The following is a 25280-nucleotide window of genomic DNA, read 5'->3' on the forward strand; positions in this document are numbered from 1 at the left end:
TAATTAAAGGAAGAAAAAGTAAAGGGTGGGGAAGTTTGAAAGAGATATGCATGTAAAGTTGTAATCAGAATATCAAATGCTTGTAAAGTTTGAAACTCAATGGATGCTAAAAGCAAAGATGAGAAGGAAAAGGAACAAAAAAAAAAGAAAGAAAAAGGAAAACAGAACGAAATAGGTGCAGAAGTAAGTAGTAATCCAGGCATGAAAAAGATCCAATGGCATTAACTTCTCATTTATTGCACTCACCAACATTGCCCATTTTGAGAAGCTGCAGTTTCATCCACATTTAATGCTCTTTCCCTTTCTCTTTCTCGCTACATTCTTAGCTGCAACAACAGCAACCATCATCAACAATCCGTCTGCACTAGATTTGTTCATTTTTTTTTCTCCCACTTGCACTCTTTGTAAAAGTAAATACATGCAAAGCAAAGCAAACGTATGAGCTAGTAGCCAGGGTTTTTGCCAGCCAGGAAGTTCATATCTGCTAAGCTAGTTTGTGGCTCCAAATGTGATCTACTGAAAGATTTTTTGATCTCAAGTTGCAGAAATCTTTCCGGGGGTAAGTCTTTCTAGACAATAAACGAGACACAAACTTACCTGATAATTATGCTTCCTGAGAAGAACGGTGAAAGTGGTTTGGTTTCCATTCAAGACTTGCATAAATAAGGAGTGTCTTGATCTGGGTTTTCGGTAAGGAGCTTCTGATATTTGGTTTTGGTCACATTTTCTACTCCATTGGTATTTTCTTGATGGAAATCATTATTTATACTGCTGCTTACTTTTTGCTCTCTTGAAGCATGGATGCAAATGGTGCAGTATGAGGTTTCAATGTAGAATTTAGCTTTTGCATAGGCATTTGACTGTTTTCTTTACTGATTTATTATACGCATTCTGGGAGAATGCAACTTAAAAGCATTAAAGTCTTATTCAAATTCTAGTTCTGGTGGCCAATTATCTAAATATAGTGTTGATGTGGGTGTGGATATCATAATCTTTGAATAGTTAGGTTCGTGCTGTGCGATGGGAGTTGTCAGCTTAGTGCTGAGAGATTCCTCTCTCTGGGTCTTAAAGTGGAAAGTTGAATTTCTTGTACAACTTGTGGCTTTATTAAATTTGTGGTGGGTAGTTTCAGGTTTGGGCTCAATGTCTACCATTGCCATTTCTTATGGTGAGAATGGTCCTGTTTTCTGTGGTTTGAAATCTGATGGTTCTCATCTTGTGACCTGCTATGGATCAAACTCTGCGATAATCTACGGGACTCCTTCTCATTTCCCGTTTGCGGGTCTAAGTGCCGGTGATGGCTTTGTTTGTGGACTGTTGATGGATTCCAGCCAACCTTATTGTTGGGGAAGCAGTGGCTATATCCAAATGGGAGTTCCTCAGCCAATGATCAAGGGAGCTGAGTACTTAGAAATCAGTGCAGGCGATTACCATTTATGTGGTTTGAGAAAGCCTTTAACAGGAAAGCGTAGAAATTATGCTTTGGTTGATTGTTGGGGGTATAATATGACCAAGAACTATGTATTTGATGGGCAGATCCAATCAATCTCTGCAGGTTCTGAGTTTAACTGTGGATTGTTTTCTCAGAACAGGACTGTTTTTTGTTGGGGTGATGAGACCAGTAGCCGTGTCATTAGCCTGATTCCAAAGGAAATGAGGTTTCAAAAGGTTGCAGCTGGTGGTTATCATGTTTGTGGAATTTTGGAGGGGTTGAATTCTAGAGCCTTTTGCTGGGGAAGGAGCTTGAACCTTGAAGAAGAACTCTCAGTGGCATATTCTCGTCCCGGAAATGTTGATTTGCCACCAAAAGATCCCATGCTTATGGTTGTTGGAGGGAGGTTCCATGCTTGTGGAATCAAGAGCTATGATCATGAAGTGGTTTGCTGGGGTTTTATTGTCAAACCAAGTACCCCAGCTCCTACAGGCGTTAAAGTCTATGGAATTGCAGCTGGAAATTACTTCACTTGTGGTGTTATAGCCGAGAAATCCTTTCTCCCAGTTTGTTGGGGTGATGGGTTCCCTACCTCTCTCCCTCTGGCTGTCTCACCTGGCCTTTGCAAGGACACTCCTTGTGCACCTGGTTCCTATGAAGTTAGTCATGAGGATGCACCTTGCAAGTCTCCTAGCTTTCATATTTGTATGCCCTGCGGCAATGGCTGCCCTGCTGAAATGTACCAAAAAACTGAATGTACTTTGAAATCTGATCGAATGTGTGAGTATAATTGCTCTAGTTGTAATTCAGTGGAATGCTTCTCAAATTGTTCTTCTTCTTATTCTGATGCTGCTAATGGAAGAAAGAATGAAAGGTTCTGGTCACTGCAATTGCCAATCATCGTCGTGGAGATTGCCTTTGCTGTTTTACTGGTGATTATTGTGTCTTTAACTGCAGTTTTATATGTTCGCTACAGGTTACAGAACTGTCACTGCTCATCAAAAGAGTCAAAGTCCAAGAAAGCTAACGGGAGTACTTCTTACCAAAAAGATAACGGGAAAATTCGTCCAGACTTGGATGAACTTAAGATTAGGAGAGCTCATATGTTCACTTATGAAGAACTTGTGAGGGCCACAGGTGGGTTCAAAGAAGAATCTGTGGTGGGAAAAGGAAGTTTCTCTTGTGTTTACAAGGGGGTATTGAAGGATGGAACTGTTGTTGCAGTCAAAAAGGCTATAATGTCCTCAGATAAGCAGAAGAATTCAAAGGAGTTCCATACAGAGCTAGATCTACTGTCAAGACTGAACCATGCCCATCTATTGAATCTGCTTGGCTATTGTGAAGAAGGTGGCGAAAGGCTTCTTGTTTATGAGTTCATGGCTCATGGATCTTTGCATCAGCATCTTCATGGAAAGAACAAAGCCTTGAAAGAGCAATTGGATTGGGTCCGAAGGGTCACAATCGCAGTCCAAGCTGCTCGTGGAATTGAATACTTGCATGGTTACGCTTGCCCACCAGTGATCCATAGGGACATCAAGTCCTCAAATATTCTCATCGATGAAGAACACAATGCTCGAGTGGCTGATTTTGGTCTCTCTTTGCTAGGACCTGCTGATAGTAGCTGCCCATTAGCTGAGCTACCTGCTGGAACACTTGGTTATCTTGATCCGGAGTACTATAGGCTTCACTACCTCACAACTAAATCCGATGTCTATAGCTTTGGAGTGTTACTTTTGGAAATCCTAAGTGGACGAAAAGCTATTGACATGCAATATGAAGAAGGGAATATAGTGGAGTGGGCCGTTCCTCTGATTAAATCAGGAGACATATCTGCCGTTCTTGATCCACTCTTGAAACGTCCAGCTGACCTCGAAGCGTTAAGAAAGATTGCAAATGTGGCTTGCAAGTGTGTGAGAATGAGAGGAAAGGAAAGGCCATCAATGGATAAAGTGACCACAGCTTTGGAGCGGGCTCTTGCACAGTTGATGGGCAGTCCATGTAGTGAACAACCAATTTTGCCAACTGAGGTGATCTTGGGAAGTAACAGATTGCACAAGAAGTCCTCCCAACGATCTTCGAATAGGTCAGCCTCGGAAACTGAGGTAGCAGAACCTGAGGATCAAAGGTTTGAGTTTAGAGCTCCTTCATGGATTACTTTCCCCAGTGTAACTTCCTCTCAGAGGAGAAAATCCTCAGTATCGGATGCAGATGTTGATGGAAAGAACTTAGAAGGAAGGAACATGGGCAATGTGGGGAGTGTTGGGGATGCTTTGAGAAGCTTGGAGGAAGAGATAGGGCCTGCATCCCCTCAAGAAAGCTTGTTCTTGCAGCACAATTTCTGAATTTGTAGTCTGTGTGTTGTTGAAGGTAATGGAAATGTAAAAAAGGAGAAGGGAAGGATGTAACTTGCATGGATTTCTCGTACCACTACCACGGCCATGACTACCGCATCTTGTTTTTGTAACTTGCAACTGCTTAATTTTGAGTGATTCTGTTCTGACAACTTGGTGTTTCTTTTTGCTAGGAAAACTAGATTTATCCCTTAATTGTTACTTTGAATTCTTTCTTGTGACAATTGTACGGATCATGGTAACTTCTTTGCTCAATGTCTCTTTTAACAGCTAATGGATGAAACTCCTGTTTGCTCTTCACTTGCTCAATAATCAGTAGCTGACCATTTTTTTTATCTAGCAAATTAAAGAATGCCCTTTTCGTGTTAGTATCAAATGTCAATGAAAAATTCCCTTGAATTTCTCCATTTCCTTTACTTCTTTCCCCTTCCTTATTCTAGTATAGTACAATAAAAAACGATTGATGTAAATCTTTATATAAATCTTAACAATTATATTTACAATTGATATGATATGATATGATATATAAGATACCACAAAAAAACATTTTACAATGTTCAGATTGGTGGTAAATAGAGACAACAAAGGTGCCCTATAACCTCCATTGTCCATCCTGTAATCGAGGATTATCATAAAAATTTAATGGATCATCATTTAAAATCATAAATTACTTTTATCAATAATTCGAGAATAATATCAATTTCGTAAATATTTATTTATTATATTCAAAATTTGTGATTAGGATGATGTCATTCAAATTTTTGTGATAATTTTGATAGACTCAATAAGCAGATATCTATAAACAATTTTAATAGAAACAGTTATACTTAGATGTCTAAAAGGTCGTCACCTACATAAACAATTTTCATCGACTCCATTGAAACTTTCTGATGGAAAGGTTAATTTGTAAAGATATTCACAGATGGGTTTGGGACATAAATAGATCAATGACAAGTTAGGAATCAGAGTGAAACTCAGCTAAAATGTTAAAGACCACCAATGCATTTAACCACTAAAGAATTACTAGAAAAGGCAAATGTGAAGAATTAAACAGCAGTAAAACAAAGCAAAACACCACACAACAAAATGTACCAGCTCGCTTGGTTAAGTTTCTACAGACTTCATATCCACCTCAGAGTAGAATCATAGAGAACAGATCCATTAAAATATGAGGGATCCTGATTATTCAGGACCCATATCATCACAAAGCGTAAACAGAGCACTATTTTTTGTAATATTACAAGCACTTAATCAAAACTTGGAAAGGACCTCAAACTCTTACCAGACAGGACAACTACACAAACTAATTCTTTAACTCCATTTTCAACAGCGGTTGCAAATGGAAAGCGAACTGGGGAACCACCGGTGTGATGTGTCGGATTCTTATTGGAATCCATGCAATCTGTATTATGTGCGTACACACACACACACACACATGCAGAGAGAGATTGGAGCGAACAAGGTCTTACCCAAACCAACAAATATGATGTATTATTGTGATTTTCCTCCGTGATAACTATATCATTGATAATTCATTTATGTTTTTTCCTATTCTATTGAATACATTGACCTGTGAGAGCTTACATAGTTACACTAGTTTCGACTGAATTATGTAGCATGTAATATAATTTCACTCATAGTACAACAAAAACCTAAAACTGCAAAAAACTTCTCAGCAGCAAATTCACGCAAATCGATGTACACGGTTTGCTTCATCTGGGGCAACAGGAGACAGCAGATAAGAAATCCTTGTCATATACCTATTGTTTGAAGGGTCAATAACATGCATTCAATTCACAATAAAATGAGAAAAGAAATCTCCTCTTAAAGCATCATGATTATATTCTGAAAATCATAGCTAGTAGGGATGAATCATGACTAGGGCCAATAAGAACCTGATATTTGATGAAGACAGAACTAGCTCCAAACTAAAGGGTTTCTAAATTGTGTCCCCATCGCATTCAAGAGAAACCTGACAAGATCTTTTCTCTGCACCTCTTTCTCCTTCTTAAGATCAAGATGACGAACCTAAAGATATTATCATAGATATGTAACAAATTTTGATTTGATTAAAACGATTGCAGCAGCAAAAAATTTAAAACGAAAATAAAAAATAGCCTCCCAAATTAGAATTACCTTAACAAAGCCAGTTTGAGATACACCCATGTCTGTTATGATAACAAGACATTTTATCTCATGTTCACTTGCATATTCATATTGCTCTGTGAGGCTTGGATCAGGTATAGGAACAAGCTCAGCCTGATGTATAAGAATGACAAATGAGTATGAAGCAACCAAGATAGTTCAAACAACAATATTGCATCGTACATTCAGGTTAAAAAAAAGGTACTATATCCAACCTTGATATTCTCCTTCCACAATTCAGCGACAAGTTCCATGCGTTCAATTAACAGACCACCTCCTCCTCTTGAACAAACAAGGACGCTGGTGGTAGCTTCATTTCTGCAGCAACACAAAGTTGATGGCCCAAGAGTATGGTCAAAGAATAAAATTTAAGACATAAAAGACGAAGATAACCAATAGGAAGAAACTGCACCTAATAGGCTTGAAATCTACAGGACAATGCTGGATTATAGTCTCAAGTGCAAGGCTGGTACCAACAGTACCTGGAGGATTCGTTTTCTGGATGGAGCCAGAAAAAAAAAGAACATTTATCGCTAACTAAATATCCGAGATGTGCTATTATGCTTGAAATTATGTAACTATACCAGGGTACTAGCAAACAAATACTAGTAAAATTAAGCAACCCTGGTTATTTGATTATGAATTACAAATGCAGTTAAGACTGGGAACATTGTCATGGATAGTAATCAAGATTGCTGGAATACTAATCCACTATTTATAGTAAGTATTAAATTAAATGAGAAATGGAAGTAAAGTGGTTATATAACTTTTATTTGATAGTTCCTTAGACATAAGACAGCACCTCATAAATTGACTTTTATTACGTATTGAAACCACTCTTACCTAGATGAGTAACTGTGTGTTCATTACACATTTATGTTGCATGGTCAAGTGCTTACGCATATACAAATGTATGAAAAAAATGAAAAGCAGGAAAGGAATCACAGGTGCATAACCTACATATTCATGATCCCACATTTGATGAAGCAGATAGTCATAGCGACCACCAACAGCAAGCAATGCACCTTCAGTAAGTGATCCAGGATGGTTCTCCTTTCCTAAGTATATCTGGGCAACAACTTAGAATATTAGTTATCTAGAATACTGGCAGTCGTGAATACTGGTAGAGAGTCACTTTGACTGTTGAGTTCAACACTTTCATTTGTATGGCAATGTCAACCTCAATTCCAACCAGTGATAGCAAGTTACAAATGGGTTTTGCAAACGCACATTTTTTAGTTAGTGATAATGGCCGCATCAGGTTAGCAGTTTCTCCTATAAAATTAAGTGACTGCAGATAAGAGAGAGTGTCAAACAGTAACTAAAACAACAATTGTCAGTGTTTCTCATACATAAATGGGTCGCACTATAAAAATCAGACCAATTGTCCAAATTTTCTTCACTTTGTACAAGCCCCTGCCTGGGCTATTTCCAATGCAATTCAAACAAATCAAATCCAAGAATCTTGAGATGATGGGGTTGAATAAAGCATTGGGATTAAAAATTTTGGGCACATTTCATGAGCATCTAAGTGCAAGATAATGAGTTCAAGTGTCCAAGATGAGCCACTTTAAGAAGGGGAAAAAAAACTAAAGAGTAACATAATTTGGAGTCATGAATATGCATATCAGAAAGTTAGCAATTACTGTCTCAAAGATCGATGCCTATGGTAACTATGATCAACAATCACTACTGTGACACAATGGTATGGTAAAGGTTATATAAACATATGCAAATGAGCATTCACATTCGACTACAAAGGACATAAACAAACATACACACATAAAGGTGGATCGCTATACCTGAAAAAACAAATCTCTATGATAGCTCTCAGTTGGTGGCATAAGTGCATCTATATAAACATGTTTTTCAATCCTCCAGACCCTCAAGTAACTAAAGAGGTCTGACAACTCATCCAGCGCTTTGCGGGTAGGTTTATCTGCAGGACAGTGGAGCTTGAAATAAGTATAATACCTCTCAATGATTCCTCAGATCAATAATAAAGACCATACCAGCTGGTAAAGCTCCCCTCAATCGAGGAAGGGCCTGGTCTGCAGCTCCACAGAATCTTAAACCAACAGTCTGCAATCTATTTACGGTAGCTTCTGCTAACTTGAGTTCCTGGAAAAAATGAAATTTAGAAAAGAACACATAAACCATTGAATTAAGTTACATCAATAACACAGGATTTTCCTATAATTCACTTCACGAGTTCTACACAATTGCATTTGACAATGATCAGGCTCTAGTGACCGGAAACACATTAATTATATGACTACTGCCAAAACAGTATCTATTACTGCATGCACAATCGAAAGTTACTTCTCTCCTGAACAGTTGACTCATAACATCCAAAGAATTATGAATCATCCTACATGAATCAGAAAGATTCATTTTTAAGTCAGAATTTGTTCACTTGGAATCTGGATTCTTCTATCAACGCACACATACTAAAAAGTGGCTTTTTATCACGATTGAATAATTAGGAGACAAATATTCTTACCCTACTTTCTCTTTGTTCTAAAGTAACTTCATGCATTTACATGTGCTAATGAGAATAAGAAGCAAAAAGTAAATAATTTTTTAAGAACGTATTAAATAACAGCCAAAATATTGCATTACATTTTACAAAATTCTCATCATTCAGCAACATAGCTCAGCCCTTTTAAACCAAACATAAAAGAAGGGAATTTACAAGACAGGGCTTTCGAGCATCATATCATGAATCATTGGTTCTAGAACAACATATCAAGGTCTTATGAATCATGTCATATAAGAGAAGTAAAGAACTTGGCAGTTAACCAACACAATCAAAGTGAACCTTGCACTTTATTATGCATCAACTATAAGAAAAATGTCCTGACCAGATAAATAATTGTTTCTGATTTTGGTGTAAAAGAATTTTGTCTTCTTTAAGGCAGCTAAAATTATCTTGTATGAAGTCCAAACCCCATGACCCTAATCAATAGCATTAGTTTGTCATAGACCATCGAAATGCAAATTCAACATAAGAGATCATTCTAATGAAACTGCTCACAAGACTGTCAGGAGGACAGGTACATATATATATATGCCGCCAAGCTATCCCAATTTGGCAGGTCATATACATTAAAAATCCCCAAAAGGGACATGAAGCCCTAGCAATCTGCTAAATGAGGTTTCACATCCAAAATTCCCTAGGACATGTCAAGCATGCATCCTCAACCCTCAGCTGTGTCATATCATGCCAACACTGGCAGTGACCCCTAAATTGTCAAGTCCAAGCAACATGGGTTGCCACCTCCAGAAAGTTAGAACATTAACTAAGCAGGAACCATATACTGCCCAAGCTGGGTTCTTCATCCAAAATATTTTTCAAATCAAATAAAAATTCAAAATGATACACTTTTTGACACATTTCAGACGCACTATCAACCAACATGGTGTGCTTCTAAACTTACAAGTACAGTAAGCACAACAATCCTTGAAGTCTTAACAACCTTCTCTGGCTAAAATCGTGACTTTAAATGAGGACCTGGTTGTTCTTGGAAATATAGGCCTTATCATAAAAACCACCAACTGCATGTATATCTGCTTATTTAATTGTAATCATGTAAGCAAATACTCAATAGACACAAATGACAACAGTCACTGCAACTTTATAAGACTCTTGAGTAGTACAAGGTCAGTAAAACCATTATTCCAATGGCAACTTTTACGGCTACTTAACATAAGGACAGGCACATGCATTAAGTGTGTGTTCCATAGTTTCCTCAAACCTGCAAAAGCTGACGCCTTATCACAACCCACTTTAACTTCCATTCAGATGATTGAGGACGCAAAGAAGCCATCATCGAGAGAAGCTTCATTCAATTAAGGAAGCAATTGTCAGATCAAAACTTCACACACTCAACAAAATGCATCTTATAAATCAGCAACATACCTCAGCTACTTTCTGTCGGTGCTCTGCATTGATTCCTGCCCAAGACCAAATTGCCTCAAGCAGGTCCCCATGATTAAGATGAATATCACACAATTCTGAGTTAAAAAATCGAGTTAATATGTCCATTGTCACCTGCAATTGAGTGCAAGATGAGTCCTATAATGAATCTAATACTAGAACATGGCAGCACATAACCACATAACAGATTACTCAAGCTCAGTGCAGGCATGACATGGTAATACAGATCCAGTAGTCCTGAAGAATTATATTCATAATGAATAAAAAAGCTATAAAAATTAACATTTTGGCCCTAGTCCCTTTTCAGGTTGATATAAACAGTGCTTTTTAATTTCTCTGGGAAAAATGAATAACAGATCCTGCTTTTAATTGAAGCCCCAAAACCTTCCTCATGAATGGTGACATGTCTAGGAAGTAAAGTATCCAAGTCACTGGAAAATCACAATTTAAATGCAGCGACCTTTAAAGTAATTACAACATCTTCAAAGCATAATATCACAAACGTAGGTAACATAACATCAATTCTCAGTTGTAAAAGGAAAGTAGCCATGCCAACATTTTACAAGACAATCCAGAAGTTATTTCATCAGCATCCCAGTAGGACTAACTATGATACAATTTGGTCCCAAGCACATCACTGAGAGAGAGAGAGAGAGAGAGAGAGAGAGAGAGAGAGAGAGAGAGGAATGGCTAGGTCTTCATTTTAGTTTCAAGGTGAATAACAGTCAAGGTTGAGCTAAAAACTCAACCAGGTATAAGATAGAACAACATTATATAACCAGGGAAACATAGATAGATAAATAGAGAAGTAGAGAATATAAAAAACAAAGAACACAGTACCTTGAGAGCCTCTGCCTCTGTCAAAGCTGACGCACCTCCAATAATGTCAAAATCACCCTATTGGGAATCAACAGTCGTATTGTAAAAAATTAACATAAGTTTTGACAAGAAAGCACTATAAATGTTACTAACTCAAAACATTGTAGGAAAAAAGGTGCATCACAGCATAAGTTTTACAATTTTTATACCTGAAGATAGCGGTTTGGAGGTGAATGACCAATTGCTCTTCTATAAACAGATGATATCTCATATCGCTTGAATGAAAATTTCTAAGAAAGACAAAATGGAAAGTTAAATTATTTAAAACAGATCTCATTCAATTATCTAATAACAAGAGCAGATCAGAGACAAAAAGATAAGCATGTATGTGAAAAAACCAATGAGGAAAAAGCAGTTATCTTATTTTGCAAAACAGTTCAGCTTCAACAAAACTAAATATATAGATAAATATCAGTATAAAAAGAAGTACAAGCCACTGAATTATCTCCTCAATTCTGTTTCTAGAGACTTTCAAGAAAATCTAATACTTAGCTAATAACCAATTTGCTACCTAGAAGTCCTTCTAACATCTTTATTTCAATACTTGGATACTATATTTTCAATACTTGGATACTATATTGTAAGTGAAGCTCAATTGCAAGAAAAATCTTGTGAATTCCATACAGTCATTATATCGCAAGAACAGATAATGGAAAGGAAACACAATTTACTTCTAATAAGAAAAATACAGCAACATATCTCTTGAATTCAAGAATTTCTTCTGAATCTTAAACCAATTGAAATCATTTTTTACTAACATCAACAGCTTCGCAACTCAAACATTAAAATGCATTTCTGTTAATCATATGAACTAGCAGCCAAACAAGCAACAGTGGAAGTTTATAACCTATCCTATGTTAAGAAATGCAAAATATTGTGATATGATTTAAGATAACAGAAACTTTACAAAGCTGGTCTAAATTGGGACCACATAAATGGAGAACGTGGTATTCACCAAGCTTGTACATTAAATAGTACCTCTGTTCCAAAAGTATTGCCATAGTTGACCTTTTCAAAAAGTTATGACAAATTTATTTAAAACTAAACAGTTAAAAATCCCTTGAAAACTTAATGAGTCTAAAAGGGAATATATGAAAATAAAAGATAATTTTGATGAAAACAACTCAAAGCAACTCAACCAAGCCTTAGAGCCAAACTAGTTGAGATCGGCTTCAAGAATTTATATTGTCAATAAACAATTATATGTCAATGAATCAACTTTATAAAATATAAAGACAAATATGGCTTGAAAAAGTCAATGCAATAGTAATTTTGAAATGGAGAGAGTAACTGGTTTACGTTTGCAATGTCCCAACAAAGAGGAACAAAAACAGAAAGATGATAAAATGAAAACACGGGTCCAACTTTTGAGAGAAGTTTGTACACAATACCTGGTTTGCTACTATCCAACTAACAAATGGTAGACGCAGCTCATGACAGAGTTCAAGCATATCTCCTCCATGAGTCAGAAGTTTGACAGTATTCCTTACCGTACAAAACCAAATAAAATTAGCCAGCAGTACGTTTTAACAAAAAAAAATGAGGATTTTGACTAGGAGGGGTACCTATAGAACTGTGGACAATCATCCAGCAAGCACATGGGTATTATTTCAAGATGCTTAGCACAATGCTGTTTGAACACTTCCCTGGAGATTTCAGCAACATAATCACGAAGTTCTGTGTCTAAATCTGCAAACTGGATAGAAGAAGTATCATGTTGAACCATTCTCAATCTACCAGCATTCTGGTGATTGTTTTTCATCCCTAACATTTCTTCATCAAAAATGGCATGCACAACTTTGTCATAAACACTTGTGTCCTCGGAAGTCTGCATTGTACGTAGAATATCTGAATATAGAAGGGAAAGAAATTAGCCAACTGGTGATTGAATCAAGTGGCTAAATTTTGATTATGCCAAACTAAAAGCTCATTTATTCTATTACGACATGTTGAGAATTCTGCCAGAGCTTAAACAGCAGACAAACAGAGAGCAATGGCAGTTCATCTTCATATTTTGACTATATTACAACTTACAGGCTAGTTATGCATCAATATTACATTAAAAAATTACTTAAACTGATTAGAGAGCTTACAATTATGTACTATTTCCAGTTTTAGGTAAATCATAAGAATCCTTTTAATAAACTAACCCGCTCCCCCTTCTCCCCCTTTCAAAGTGAGAGAAAGATTCAGTTTTTGCCCACTGAAACAAGAGCATGACAGATGATTTCACAAAATTCCTATTAGCACACTTGAGTCTAACTTGGATAAAAGTTTATCTAAGAGGTCTTTTATGAGTTAAATTGAGAAAGAATATTATTCTGGTTAACAAGTATGCATGTGGTTGTCATTAATCAGAAAAAAAATACATGCTAACTGACACCAAAAGGGGTGCCTCCCTTGTGCGCAGGAAGGGTACAAGACAGGCATTTAAAAAAAAAAAAAACTATCATTCAATGCCCCCTTAGCACACCAGGCAGTTTTACATTAAACTATCCTTCCCCCTTTAATTGCACTTCATAAGCAATATTCCCTAAAACATTCTCCCATCTTTTCTAATATCCTTCTTTAGCCAGAAAAAAAAAGTACTATGTTGAGCTAAACATTGGAGCAAAACCTTCTAACTACTAATTTTAATATTTCCACTTCTTGCTTAGTAAGAAACTCATTTTAACACTGCTTTGTGTTTAAATTACATACTCAATATTGCTCAAATATTCATTCAAAGATGTTCATCGCTTAAAGGATGTTTGAAATAAGAAAAGCTACTCAGAGTTGTATGTCCATGTATGTATCAATAATTTGTAATATGCTTTCCTTTCCTTCTCCCTCTTTTTCCTAATCATTCGAAAACTAATGTACCAATCACTCATAAATTCAACCTTCAATAAGAATTCACTTACGAACATATGATAGGTAAAATATGCTCGCATGAAGACCCAGAAAAAATGTTGTCTAGAACTTAGTTACTTACCATCCAACAGCTCATATTCCATTCGTGGAGGAAAAGCATTTTGCAAAAGTTCCGTGGCAGATGGGCGACCAGAAGGACTTTGAGACATTAAGCATCGTAATAATGATGCCTGTTCTGGAAAATCAGCTACCCATGCAGCAGGAAGTTCTCCTTTCAGTTTCAAATCAGATAAAACAATGTTTCTCTCCATTGCTGTCCCAAACGGATGCCAAAGCTCAAAGAACACAACTCCTAAACTGAACATGTCAACCTGGAAGATAAAACAACTAACAAAAGTTGTATCATAAGGTATGAAACAGTAAAGTGCAAATAATCTACTAATAAGGTATTTGACTCAATGCTAGGTGCATGCATTCCTGCTCACAGAGCTGGATTTGAATCCCACTTCCCCTTACCCCCTCTCCCAACAAAAGAGAAAAAAGAAAACGCATACTGCTTGAACTAAATAATAAAACCAAAGAAGGTAACATCATTCACCTTCTCATCAATCCTTGGCCATTCCTGCTCAATTTCAGGTGCAGTGTAAAAATAGGTACCAACTTGACCAGTACCATCAACTGAAACTCCAGGTGTATCTATTGGGAAACCACCATCCTGGTCCACCTGCTCGAACCTCAAGAATTTTGCTGAAGCCAGAGGAATGAAAAAACAAATTTTATATGTAATTTTCAATTTTGGGCTCCTAATATTTAACTAATATGGCCATCACATAATTTCTTCACTGACTAGTAACACTAACTACTAAATCACACAAAAAAAGGCCCTAGACCTGCCCCTTTCAAAAGAGTAAAATTAAACAAATAAGCAGTAATAAGTTGAAAGAATAGAACAATATTCTCTTCAAAAAAAAAAAATTGGTGATTAAGAGAATCTCTTTCAAAAGATCAAACATTCACTTATATTTTGTACACATGCTAGCACTTGCCTTTGGAACATGATATATGATTTAATTGCCTTATTGCTTATAGAAGCTTCCAACAAGGAATAATGGTAATTTTTGACAGCACGTAGTCATCAAGCCATTGTAAAGCATAACTTATGAACCTTTAATTCACTTTGGTTCTCTTTTGGCTTATTGTATATTCAACAAGCCAAAAAAGCATTAATGAAATTCATTTAAAATGTGTAATCTGCTTTATTTGGAATTTAACAAATCATGACTATAAACATTATATTAATATGTAAATGAAGATTTACTATAACATTCTTTCAAATGAAATGAGTTCCACTTTTGTTTGGTTCCATAACTAATATGTAAAATAGATAAAAAATCTCTCCCTTTAAAGCATAAAGGAAGCCAAAAGGTGATTTCCTAATAGCAAATATGTATCTTACCAAGACCAAAATCTCCGATTTTAATATCGTTGCGGGCATCAAAAAAGATATTGTTTGGAGTTAAGTCCCGATGGATAATTCCTTGTCCATGTATGTGTGCCAAGCCTTCCACAATTTGGCGAAACAAATGCCACGCTAATTCCTTGTCAAAATGATTATACGATTCAAAGACTTCACGAAGAGTCCTTCAGACCATAAAAGAAATGAATTAGGGGAGTTAGGACTGATAAGAACAAAAGAACAAGGAATTTCCCAACTACTTTAATAAAATATGAGTTAGCAATAGAGTAATGAAATCATAGAAAAGCACATGAACATATATATATGATGAGCATAAACAACATAAATGCAAATATACATAGCTTTAGTTCCGTGCGATAAACCAGTTGATGGTTTTGTATTAATATTATTAATTGGAAAAAATGTGACATTTCAATTTTGAGTTTGAGAATCCTGAATATAATTTCTGTAGTGCTTAATAAATATACATATATGTTTTACGTAATGAATAATTAGTGGAACAAATATTTATGTTTTTATTAGTAAAGTTGTTTATATCTCAAGTTTCAATGACGGGTTTTTCAGTAAAATATCTACTGGCCTGTATTCAATATTATAGAAAAGATTGTTTAACCAGGTTAATATCTTATAATTATAATTTAAAATATCTAACCAGAAAAATTGGAAAATCAATAGTGCCAACACCACAAATTTACAACATAAAACATATCATCTTTGAAAAAATAAATCTTCAAAACCAAAGCAAATCAAGAATGAAAAATTACATGCAGAAATCAAACAAATCAAAATTGAAATTAGAAAACTTCAGCAAGACCAAAATGAAATAAGAAAACAAATACAATCTTTCAAACACTCAAAGACTCTTCCAGAAAATTCCCCAGAAACTGAACAAGAATCTGATCAAGAAAACTAACCAGATTGTTTAATCTGGTTAATCGGGTTAATATCTTAACATTATAGTTACCTGTTAAAATTATAATGATAAGATATTAACCAGATTAAACAACCTTTTCTAAATATTGAATAAAGGCCATTAGAGATTTTAAAAATTAAATTTGTCTTTCAAATTCAAAATAGAAAGAGGCAAATCTAATCGATTCTAATAAAAAAAAAACATTCAAAAATTCCTATGCATACATACCTTTTGGCTATGGTTAAATTCAGAAAGGAAAGATAAACTATGAATTTGATATGTTTGAATTCAAAATTTATGTGAAATTTCCTATCTCTGGTAGATTTTTATTTTTGAATTTGAATAATTTTTTGAATAGAGTTATTTGATGAATAGCATAATTTAGATATTATCCTACATATCAAGAAGATAGGTTGTCCACATAAGCATCCATGTCAGCATTCCTTTTATATATGTGTGTGTGTGTGTGTGTGTGTGTGTGTGTGTGTGGATATCAGTTCAAGAAAAGCAGTCTAACATGCAGCAGAAGACTTCACATAATTTTCTATGAAACTTTAAAAGGAAAGAAAAAGGATGTTGAACAGAAACACCTCAAGTCAATAACATGCTTCAAGCAGACACATTCAAGAAATCCTATTCAAATAATTTTCCCAAGGAGTTTCTTTTAACTATCCTTTGTGAGAACATAAATTACACTCTTGCATTACTTCACAAGGATGAAGACTAAAGCAAATATAATTACCAATAATTGATGGTACAATCAACCACATGGTGACATTAAAAGAAAATAACCATAGTATCAAGAATGATGTTCAATGATTATCTACAGCTTCACATTAGTTCACTTCTTTTATTCTTATTTAAAACAAGAAAAAGAAAGTATAAAAAAAATGTAAAGGGTAAGAAGTAGATTATTCAGAATAAGAATTTAGGACAACCAAATAAATAAATAAAAGAAAAATAAACGTGATACCTAGGGCAATATTCCATCTGAATATATAGATATGTTGACTCAAGTTTGTTCTCCTGTACAGGGACATCAGTCAAGCCTGTGCCCTTACTGAAGGTGGAGCTTGTTGCAGTCCCTGAACCCCATGCAGTATCACCAGAAGAACTAGCAGCTCCTGTTTCCAACCATGCCTGGAAGTTTACAAATATTTAGAACTTCATAGAAGACCAAGTGGGTGCAATTAGTTTCCTAATTTTGAAGCAAAAATATTTCTTTTCTTTATTTTCCTAATATCTTTCCCATGGTTAACGCAAATTAGGCTGTCAATTTATTACCTTTCTATAAGACCTACTTAAGAAAGAATGGTTAAAGATTGTTGGTAAAGAATCAACAATTTCAAAAGTTGCAGAGAGAAACAAAATGGTAAAAAGCTCTTCAGCCTTACCTGATAGTAACGGACAACATGCTGATGCTGTAAACGGGAAAGTGTAGCTACCTCCCTAAGTACCTCACCAGTCAACATTATTGATGCATTAGCACAAATGAGAAGGTATCAAGCATGGTAAAAGATGGAAGGTATTGCACTTAAAGAAAATATAATACAGATTAGAGCAAAAATTCAGATACTGAGAAAGTAAACAAAATATGGTTTTCAAGTAAAGCATTAAACAATTGTATCAAAATTCGATGCCATAAAGCAATGTCTTAATGAAAAAGGTGATTTAACTACAGATATAATGTTGGAAGATAATGCCAATTGGAAGCAAGAAGGATAACCAAAAAAAAAAAAGTCAGAAGTGAAGCATTCGTTAAACATGCAAGATCATGCTGATTACATTTTGAGAAAGGAAGAAGAAAAAAGAAAAAGGCTACACCAGAGAGATCTATACCAGTCCATGATTAATCTTCTAAATAAATGCAACACAAGTTGACCAAATCCTAAGTCTGAAGCTGACAACAAAAACAAGAGTTAAGAAGACTTGAGTACTCCTATGCACCAAATCGCACCAACATTGCCAACATCTCCATTATATAGCTTGTTTATATTGAGTACCATGGCAGTATTAAAGAAACCGACACAACGGTAAACCTAAGGTGTAAATGGAGGTTGCAACTACAGCAGATTAAGAAACTAAAAGCCAAGACAAAATCCAACTGACAAATACTCAAAGCATAAACCCGTTTGCTAGAAACATAAACATCAGCAATTTGGAAGCACCTTAATTATGAGTTCGTTTAATAAGTGATAATTACAACATTTAGCATCTTTAGAAGTACATAACTGTATCCCTCTATTTAAAGTGATAGTATGAGAAACAAAGTTACCTCAAGATTCGATCATTAACAGGCAGGTTTTTGTCCTTAAGGCAAATTTTCTTCACAGCATACTGTCTTCCATCTAGCTTATTTTTGCACAATACAACATGGCCAAAACCACCATGGCCTATTACCATCAAAAGAAGAAGTCTAAGTAGTCTTAAAGTTTACAGAAAATTAGGATAATCTTGTAAATGAAATGCTACACACGGCTTAAAAGAAAACAAAAACAAAACAGAACAAAGAAGTCCATAAAATAAGCATTATATCAGGTGAGGTTGGTAAAACTAAAATATTGACAAGGAGAGATTGAAATATTGAATTACATAGCAAAGTTGAATGCCACTTGGGCTTCACTCAGGCGGTAAGGTGAAAGGGGTTTACAGTAGAAATCCTTGGTTCAAGATGTTGTACCAAAAAAAAAACAAAACACAGAAAGATAAACAGAGAAGTAGCATCCAGAATCCAGCATTGCAATAACAAGGATTCCAAGCAAGTAAGGTCCACTATTTGTGGAGGCCATTTTCATTGTGTACAAATACAACATTACCACTGTTCCTGTGCAGGTGAATGTGAAAACTTCAAGAACTTTCATCGTTTGAAACATGAATATGTTAACCTGATCAACTATCCAATATCCAAAGCAAAGCCATTACAGCTCTACAATTTAGTTCTAAGATCAAATCAGGATCACCAATATACTTCTTCAACTGGAGAAATAGATGCATATGAAAAGGTATAATGGAAGAAATGTAATACCAAGGGATTGTAGCTCCTCAAAGTCATTGAGATATCGAGAGCTTGGGAGAGATGCACTTTCCCCTCCCAAATCAGAAGCAGGTTTCCAAAATGCAGAAACTTTGGATGAAACCTGAATAAATGTATAAAAAATTATAATGAGAATCAGAATTGGGGCTCATTGCCAAAAAATAAGGACAACAATAAAGGACAAGGAACAATAAGTGACAACCATATGCTGACAGAAAGTGTGATCAAAGGTTTTATTGAATGTTGAAGATGATTTAAAAGCTAAATCCCGCACCCATTCTGAGAACATCTGAATTCAAATCATCAGAGAATCACCATTTAATAAAGCAAGCAGATTTCAAATATTTTAAATCTAAAGACAGTCATACTTTTGTTTTCCTTTTTCCAACAAGCAGAATGGTATTAATGACATACACCTAGGTTGTACAGCTCTGTTATAATCTGTGGCAGCGAATCATTTAATGGTCCTTTAGAAGCACAAGCAAGGCGAAGCAGATGAACCTATACTTGTAAATGAAAATGTATTAGACAAAGTTGTCCCTTAAAGCAAATTAAGTTTACATGTTGAAAAATAAGAGAATTGAGAAAATGTGAAAAAGTTACCATCATTAGATCTTTTTCAATGGCTTCTGATGCACGATCATCAGCTAAGGATGCAGAAGATAAGGACTCCCAAGGGTCACTTTCAAGATCACCATCATCATCCTCTGTTTCCTCAAGAACAATATCCTACAAAATTAACTAATGCCTATGTAATGTTCCACATAGAATTAAGCCATGAAATAAAAATGATTTTGATTATTACAATTTAGTGTTTAATGGTCGCCCATTCTTTAATCTTGTCAATTTGAACTTTCTTTAGGTGCCAAATTTAAGAACTAACACCATAAATTAATTTAGTTTTACAATTTCTAAATCAATGTATCTCCATTCTTGTTCCATCTTCTTTTAAAAACAACTTTTCTTTATTGTACTTTGTGCAAACATTTCCAACCCTTCATTTTTGCCTTTTGAAGAGCGAGAAGCCCTAGAATTCTTGCAGTTACTTATCTCATGTCTTCAGACTAACAAGGTTCACATTTAATTTTACATCAGGATAGAAACAATAGCATTGTTCCAGCCTGCTTGGTTTTAAGCCCTCTTGTCCAGAAATAGTTATCCATTCACTTGCAAAAGAAGGACAAGAATAGAGATTCCACACAGTGATGCTAGTAAATCAGAACAGCTTTGACAAGTTACTTTGTCATAAAATATATAAAACACTTTACAAAGCCCATATTAGTCACTTCACTAAGGATCCCACTCAACTTGTACAGGCTTCTTAGACACAGAGTCCTGTGACTTTTACACAGTCACCTACTCGTGATGCTGATACAGTTTGCTATGATTGGAGCTTCTCTCCAATTTCTTGATCTTTGGTCTCAATTGTACATATATATTTACTCCCCCATCATACTTGTTTCAATATTTTATGGATATTTACTCCCCCCTCATACTTGTTTCACAAGTAACTTATGCTTCTCATATTCTCGTGACCCAGTGTTCGATACAATACAGGTAAAAGGGTGGATGAAGACAACACCCAGGTTATGAAACAAGATAAGGATATATTCAAGTAAGATGAGTTATTATCAGGTTTAGACAAGCTGTGACATTATAAATAGGAAAGCATTTACAAGAAAAAAGAATTATTTTGTGCACAAATTTTCAAAAGTATGTGAATTTTAAGAAGACATATAAAGCAGGAAATAAAAATGGTCTGCATTACTTCAAGATCTATTCATTCAATTGAAAGCAATAAATTATAAATATACATTCTTCACTCAGATTGAAATGATCATTTTTCTTCCTTCTAATTTTAACAGGATGCAAAAAAGGACCGGAAGAGAGAGAAAGAGAGAGAGAGAGAATTTTTTTTCATCTATAGACTGAGGGGGATGTTCTCACCTCCCCCACCCATCAGCTAGGATTTTTTAAAAGTCATGTATTTAAACCATGGAGCAAAAGCAATCATACTGAACAATAAGTATCTCTGTAATCCAATTTCAGCATATAGTTATGAGAAATTATATTTTTGTGAGCATGTAAAAACTTCAAGGAATGTTTTCTACTATAGCAATGTTAGGCAGCAGAAATAAAAGTAAAATAAGAATGCTAGAGATAAAGATGCTTTAAAATATCAAAAACCAAGCCAGTATGACTTACCTCTTTCTCACCTTTCATGCCATTTCTACCCAAGTCCTCCATTAAAAAATTGCTTGAATCAGCAGTAGATATGCTCTTACTGTCATCTTCACTTTCTTCTTTAAGGTTATCCAATTTTGCAACAGGTAAAGGTGACAGAACTTGCTTTTTTTCTTGCATTGCCAATGACATTGGATTCTTCTCAAGTTTCTTTTCTCGAACATTATATCCCAGTTTTGAACCATCTGATAGATGTGACTGTACTGCAGAAACTATACCTCTGTTTTTGTCCATATCCATAGGCCAATTCCATGACTCTCCAGATCCACTGAAAAGATCTATAAAACCATAAACAAAAGGCCCCCTAGAAGAGCAACTCTTGTTACTTGAAATTGCAACATCCTTCTGGAGCAACTGGCCACTGCTTCCTGTGGTTGAATATAAAAGCTTCAAAGAAGAAGGATAAATCAAGACAGGATACGTAAATAAACAAGCAGAAAAAATAGAAGGAAAAAATACCAAAAGTTAACATGCTTTATCTTATAAAAGAATGAACAAAAAGCCCAAGTCAACTACGTCTTAATTCCAAAGGTTGCACTTGGCTTCATTAAGCCATTTTGTCTGTTCCATTCAATTAAAGGTTACAACCCATGAAGGATCAAAGGAAGCTAAGTCTTCTATTTTTCTTTTTAAATGACCTCAACTCATGTTATTTTTAGTCTATCCGTACCTCTTTTAGTTTATCCAACTTGGCACAAATCGATCTCACATAACAGAGTATCCCTAGGTCTAAGTTGCATATGATCTAAGTTGCCTCTCCCTTAATTAATCCTAAATAGGCACCACCTCTATCTTCTTATAACTAATATCTTATTTGGTAGGGCTAGGAATCTATCTTAACATCCTCATTTCAATCAAATTATTTGTGGAGATGCCATTTTACCACCCAACATCCAGTACCTATTATAAAGCTGTACATGATGGCTATTTCACCAAATTTTCCTCCAACCTAGGCAATCACTCATAGTCGGACGATATCCATGCAGCACTTCTCCATTTTCCTGCTCTAATCCTATGCTGAAATATCGCCTTAAGGTTCTTCCTTAGGGCCTAGGGTCATCAAAAATCAAACATAAATACTGAAACAATCACTCTGAGGAACTTCCTACTTATTTATTTTAACTTTATCTTCCTCTCTAGTTTTAGTTTTAGAAAACTTATACTTTATATTCAGTTTTGGTCCTCCTTAACATAAAATGTTCAAAATCTAAACTACTCCTCCCACCTTACTCACATCTACTAAAATATCATCTGAAAATAGTATGAACCAAGAAATATCAGCTTGAATATTCCAAGAAAGTTCATCCATCAATAAAGAAAAGAGATAAGAGTTTAGACAGATTATAGCACTGTAATAGGAAGTCACTACCATCACCTCACTGGTTGTTAGAATTGAAACTACTTCCTTATACATATCTTTATCTTCACTCATACTCCATATTTCTCAAACCAAAGGAGTAGATATTATTAAATGAAAAAAAAAAAAGGAATAGATATATATTTCAGAGAGAAAAGATCCCCACGTCCCTCTTGGCAACAAGAAAAAGAAAATTCATATAGAGATCTCCATAAACAACAAACTTATATTTTGAAAGCCATTCAGACAAGCAAAGAAAACATCTTATATAACCAACTTATGGTCCACGAAGGTATTTACATGTTAATTTAGAGCAATACCTCAAACAAAATCAATAAATGAAAACTAGATAAAAAATTAAAGTTCAATATGTTAAAAAGAGACAAAATCACATAAAATTATCAAGTATATAGAAGACATCATTAAGCACAACATGGATAGTAACTGTGACAACTTGAGCAAGGGATACCAGGAACTGCTCATGAAATCAAACTAAAGGAATGAATTTGGATCAATAAAAATAAATGGCAAGAAGAAAAAATGAAACACTAATTATTATAGAGGACAAAAGCATACAGATTCATGTGACTGAGCCACCGGAACAATTTCTGACAGGAACTCTTGAGCAGCTTCCACCAAATTAAAAATCATTACTCGTCCTTCTCGTGCATTAGCATTTGCCTGGAAAAAAGCAAGTAGAGAAAATAGTAGTCACTAAGTTTACAACATGCCAAGCAAAAAGCAGAGCACAAAATGGTTATGCTTGTACAACATAAATTCTGAATTTCTATTTTTGATAAATACGCAACATGCTCTTAGTGGAAAATAATCTGCACTAACCCAAGCTTCTAGAATGATAAAGACAACATGCTACCATTTATTATCAGAGATTATCAGCATTATTTATTGCTGTCACCAGCAAAGCTTTTATGAAATAGATAACAATACAAGTCAATCCAAACCTGATCATTAAGCAGAGACAAAAGATTATCAGCCTCGCTTTTTGTCAGGCCTTTCTCTGGAGTGATCTGCAACTTTGGGCACTTGTAAGGATAACCCGGCAAGCACCTGATAAACAAGGAAAAGAAAAAATGAAAAGAATACATATGTTGATGTAAAATGAAACATAAAACAATATTCATCAATAATTTTAACTTACCTAACTAAGAGGAGAGCAGAAACATCAAGGTCCTCATAACCCATATCCTTCGAGTAAGGCCTGTTCAAATTTCATAATTTGCAAAACTAAGATTAGGAAAAGTAAGAGCTCACCTAACAAGTTCGATACAACACAAAAATAGCAAAAACCTGAGCTGAATACTGATTTGCAGAGGTGACCCGGAGACAACTTTGCAGTCTTCCTGAAATATTGCACACCTAAAAATACAGAAATTTGAAATAAAATGCAATTCTATGTGCCAAAAAATTCGCTACTTCAAATTCCTAAAACAAAGAATAATTGCAAACATGCTAAAGTAAGAGTAAAAAAAATTTCAAAAGAGCCCCTCAATTTATGATGGAGGGATATGTCAATAAAAGTGGGTTATTCTTTTACTGGAAATACTATAAGAGTTCAACATGTTAATGCAAAATTCAGTGCATCATAAATTAATAATGCAGTTTTAGGGAAAACAAAAACAGCTAAATCAATATATAAATAAATATATATAAATGTATATATTATTTAAGATATCAAAATCAAACAATACTAAATTTAGTGTAAAGAACTTTAACCTTAAGCACAAATCTATCCAAATTTCTTAAGTTCTATAATCATTTTGTGAAAATTTATAATAGGCCTCCAATCTATAATCATACTGGCAATAGGTGAGAGGCCTTTCCCGTGTTTGAGTACCCAGAATACTGAAAATTTAATCGACCCGGGATATACAAGTATCACCACTTAAAAACCTTCAACCAACATAAGCTCAATAAGACCCTTAATCTTTTCTCAACCTCGGCTAACCATTCCCAAATTCTACCAGTAGTCCTCCAAAATTTAACTATCAAATCAAAATATCATCGGTCACTATGCCCTATTTAAGATCATATCCATTATCCTCAGTAAGTTTAGCACAAACGATGTCTTTTTGTTATATAGTTTGAATGCAAAGATTAAAAAGGCGCAATGAGAAAAAGGATTGAGAGGGTAAAAATTTATTGAGAACATACAGAGCAGTGATCTCTTCAGAAAGAAGCTCATTATCATCTCCATCATGAGAATTATGATCTTTCAGAGAAGCCCTTCCTTTACTCCTCCTCCCTCCTCCTCCTCCTCCTCCTCCACCTCCTCCTCGTTTCTTTTTCTTTTTTGAACCCATTTCTCACATCTAATCATCCAGAAGCCAAACACGGCCTTAATTCCTATATGGATCTTTGATAAAACCCTGGATGATGATGGGTTTTATTTATTTGAAGTTTAGGGGAGGAAAAAGTTCGTAATAAGAGAAGAAATGTACGGAAGAAGGGAGAGATTCCGTGGAAATGGTGGCTGGGCGCTGAAGTCCCGGTTTTGAACAGAGAGACGTATGCAGAAAGATGTTAGACGACAACTTCCTCACCTCGACTAGTACAAAAAAATATTTATAAAATGTTTTAGCTCTGGCAAAACTCTTTTTTTTTTTTTTAAATATATATATATAAATAATGAAAAAA

At 35.1% G+C, this 25280-nt stretch overlaps 2 protein-coding genes across 6 annotated transcripts; one reads left to right on the forward strand and one right to left on the reverse strand.

Moving 5' to 3' along the window:
* LOC18602491 (serine/threonine-protein kinase-like protein ACR4) lies at positions 311 to 4083 on the forward strand. Its single transcript, XM_018120281.1, has one exon. The coding sequence runs from the start codon at positions 1021 to 1023 to the stop codon at positions 3772 to 3774; it is 2754 nt and encodes a 917-aa protein (XP_017975770.1). The 5' UTR covers positions 311 to 1020; the 3' UTR covers positions 3775 to 4083.
* On the reverse strand, positions 4930 to 25178 carry LOC18602492 (eIF-2-alpha kinase GCN2). Of its 5 annotated transcripts, none has more exons than XM_018119961.1 (30): positions 24798 to 25178; positions 23898 to 23986; positions 23785 to 23788; positions 23588 to 23693; positions 23202 to 23306; positions 21230 to 21655; positions 19628 to 19753; positions 19439 to 19525; positions 19227 to 19313; positions 19016 to 19127; positions 18266 to 18383; positions 17385 to 17439; positions 16964 to 17130; positions 15057 to 15241; positions 14199 to 14347; positions 13722 to 13971; positions 12313 to 12595; positions 12139 to 12232; positions 10897 to 10977; positions 10709 to 10765; positions 9851 to 9982; positions 9687 to 9770; positions 7941 to 8049; positions 7731 to 7867; positions 6889 to 6996; positions 6341 to 6426; positions 6144 to 6246; positions 5920 to 6042; positions 5679 to 5811; positions 4930 to 5543 (listed from the first exon to the last, which is right to left on the reverse strand). In XM_018119961.1, exons 1-29 carry the CDS (start codon positions 24944 to 24946, stop codon positions 5701 to 5703), a joined length of 3723 nt encoding a protein of 1240 aa, XP_017975450.1. In that variant the 5' UTR covers positions 24947 to 25178; the 3' UTR covers positions 4930 to 5543; positions 5679 to 5700. The 5 variants fall into 5 exon arrangements, with proteins under 5 accessions (XP_017975450.1, XP_007033961.2, XP_017975449.1 ...); XM_007033899.2 differs by having other exon boundaries at positions 4930 to 5499; positions 23785 to 23844; positions 23934 to 24002; XM_018119960.1 differs by having other exon boundaries at positions 23785 to 23844; positions 23934 to 24002.

The sequence above is a fragment of the Theobroma cacao genome, chromosome 4 (genome assembly GCF_000208745.1).
Source record: "Theobroma cacao cultivar B97-61/B2 chromosome 4, Criollo_cocoa_genome_V2, whole genome shotgun sequence".
NCBI lineage: Eukaryota > Viridiplantae > Streptophyta > Magnoliopsida > Malvales > Malvaceae > Theobroma > Theobroma cacao.

Excerpts from the sequence above, each read along its gene's own strand:
- LOC18602491 (XM_018120281.1), top strand. The coding sequence starts at position 1,021 with ATGGGAGTTGTCAGCTTAGTGCTGAGAGATTCCTCTCTCTGGGTCTTA.
- LOC18602492 (XM_007033899.2), bottom strand. The coding sequence starts at position 24,946 with ATGGGTTCAAAAAAGAAAAAGAAACGAGGAGGAGGTGGAGGAGGAGGA. Across the intron at positions 17,440-18,265 it reads GTTAATGATCGAATCTTGAG|GGAGGTAGCTACACTTTCCC; the intron begins GTAACTTTGTTT and ends TGAGGTACTTAG. Across the intron at positions 6,043-6,143 it reads TGTGGAAGGAGAATATCAAG|GCTGAGCTTGTTCCTATACC; the intron begins GTTGGATATAGT and ends CTTATACATCAG.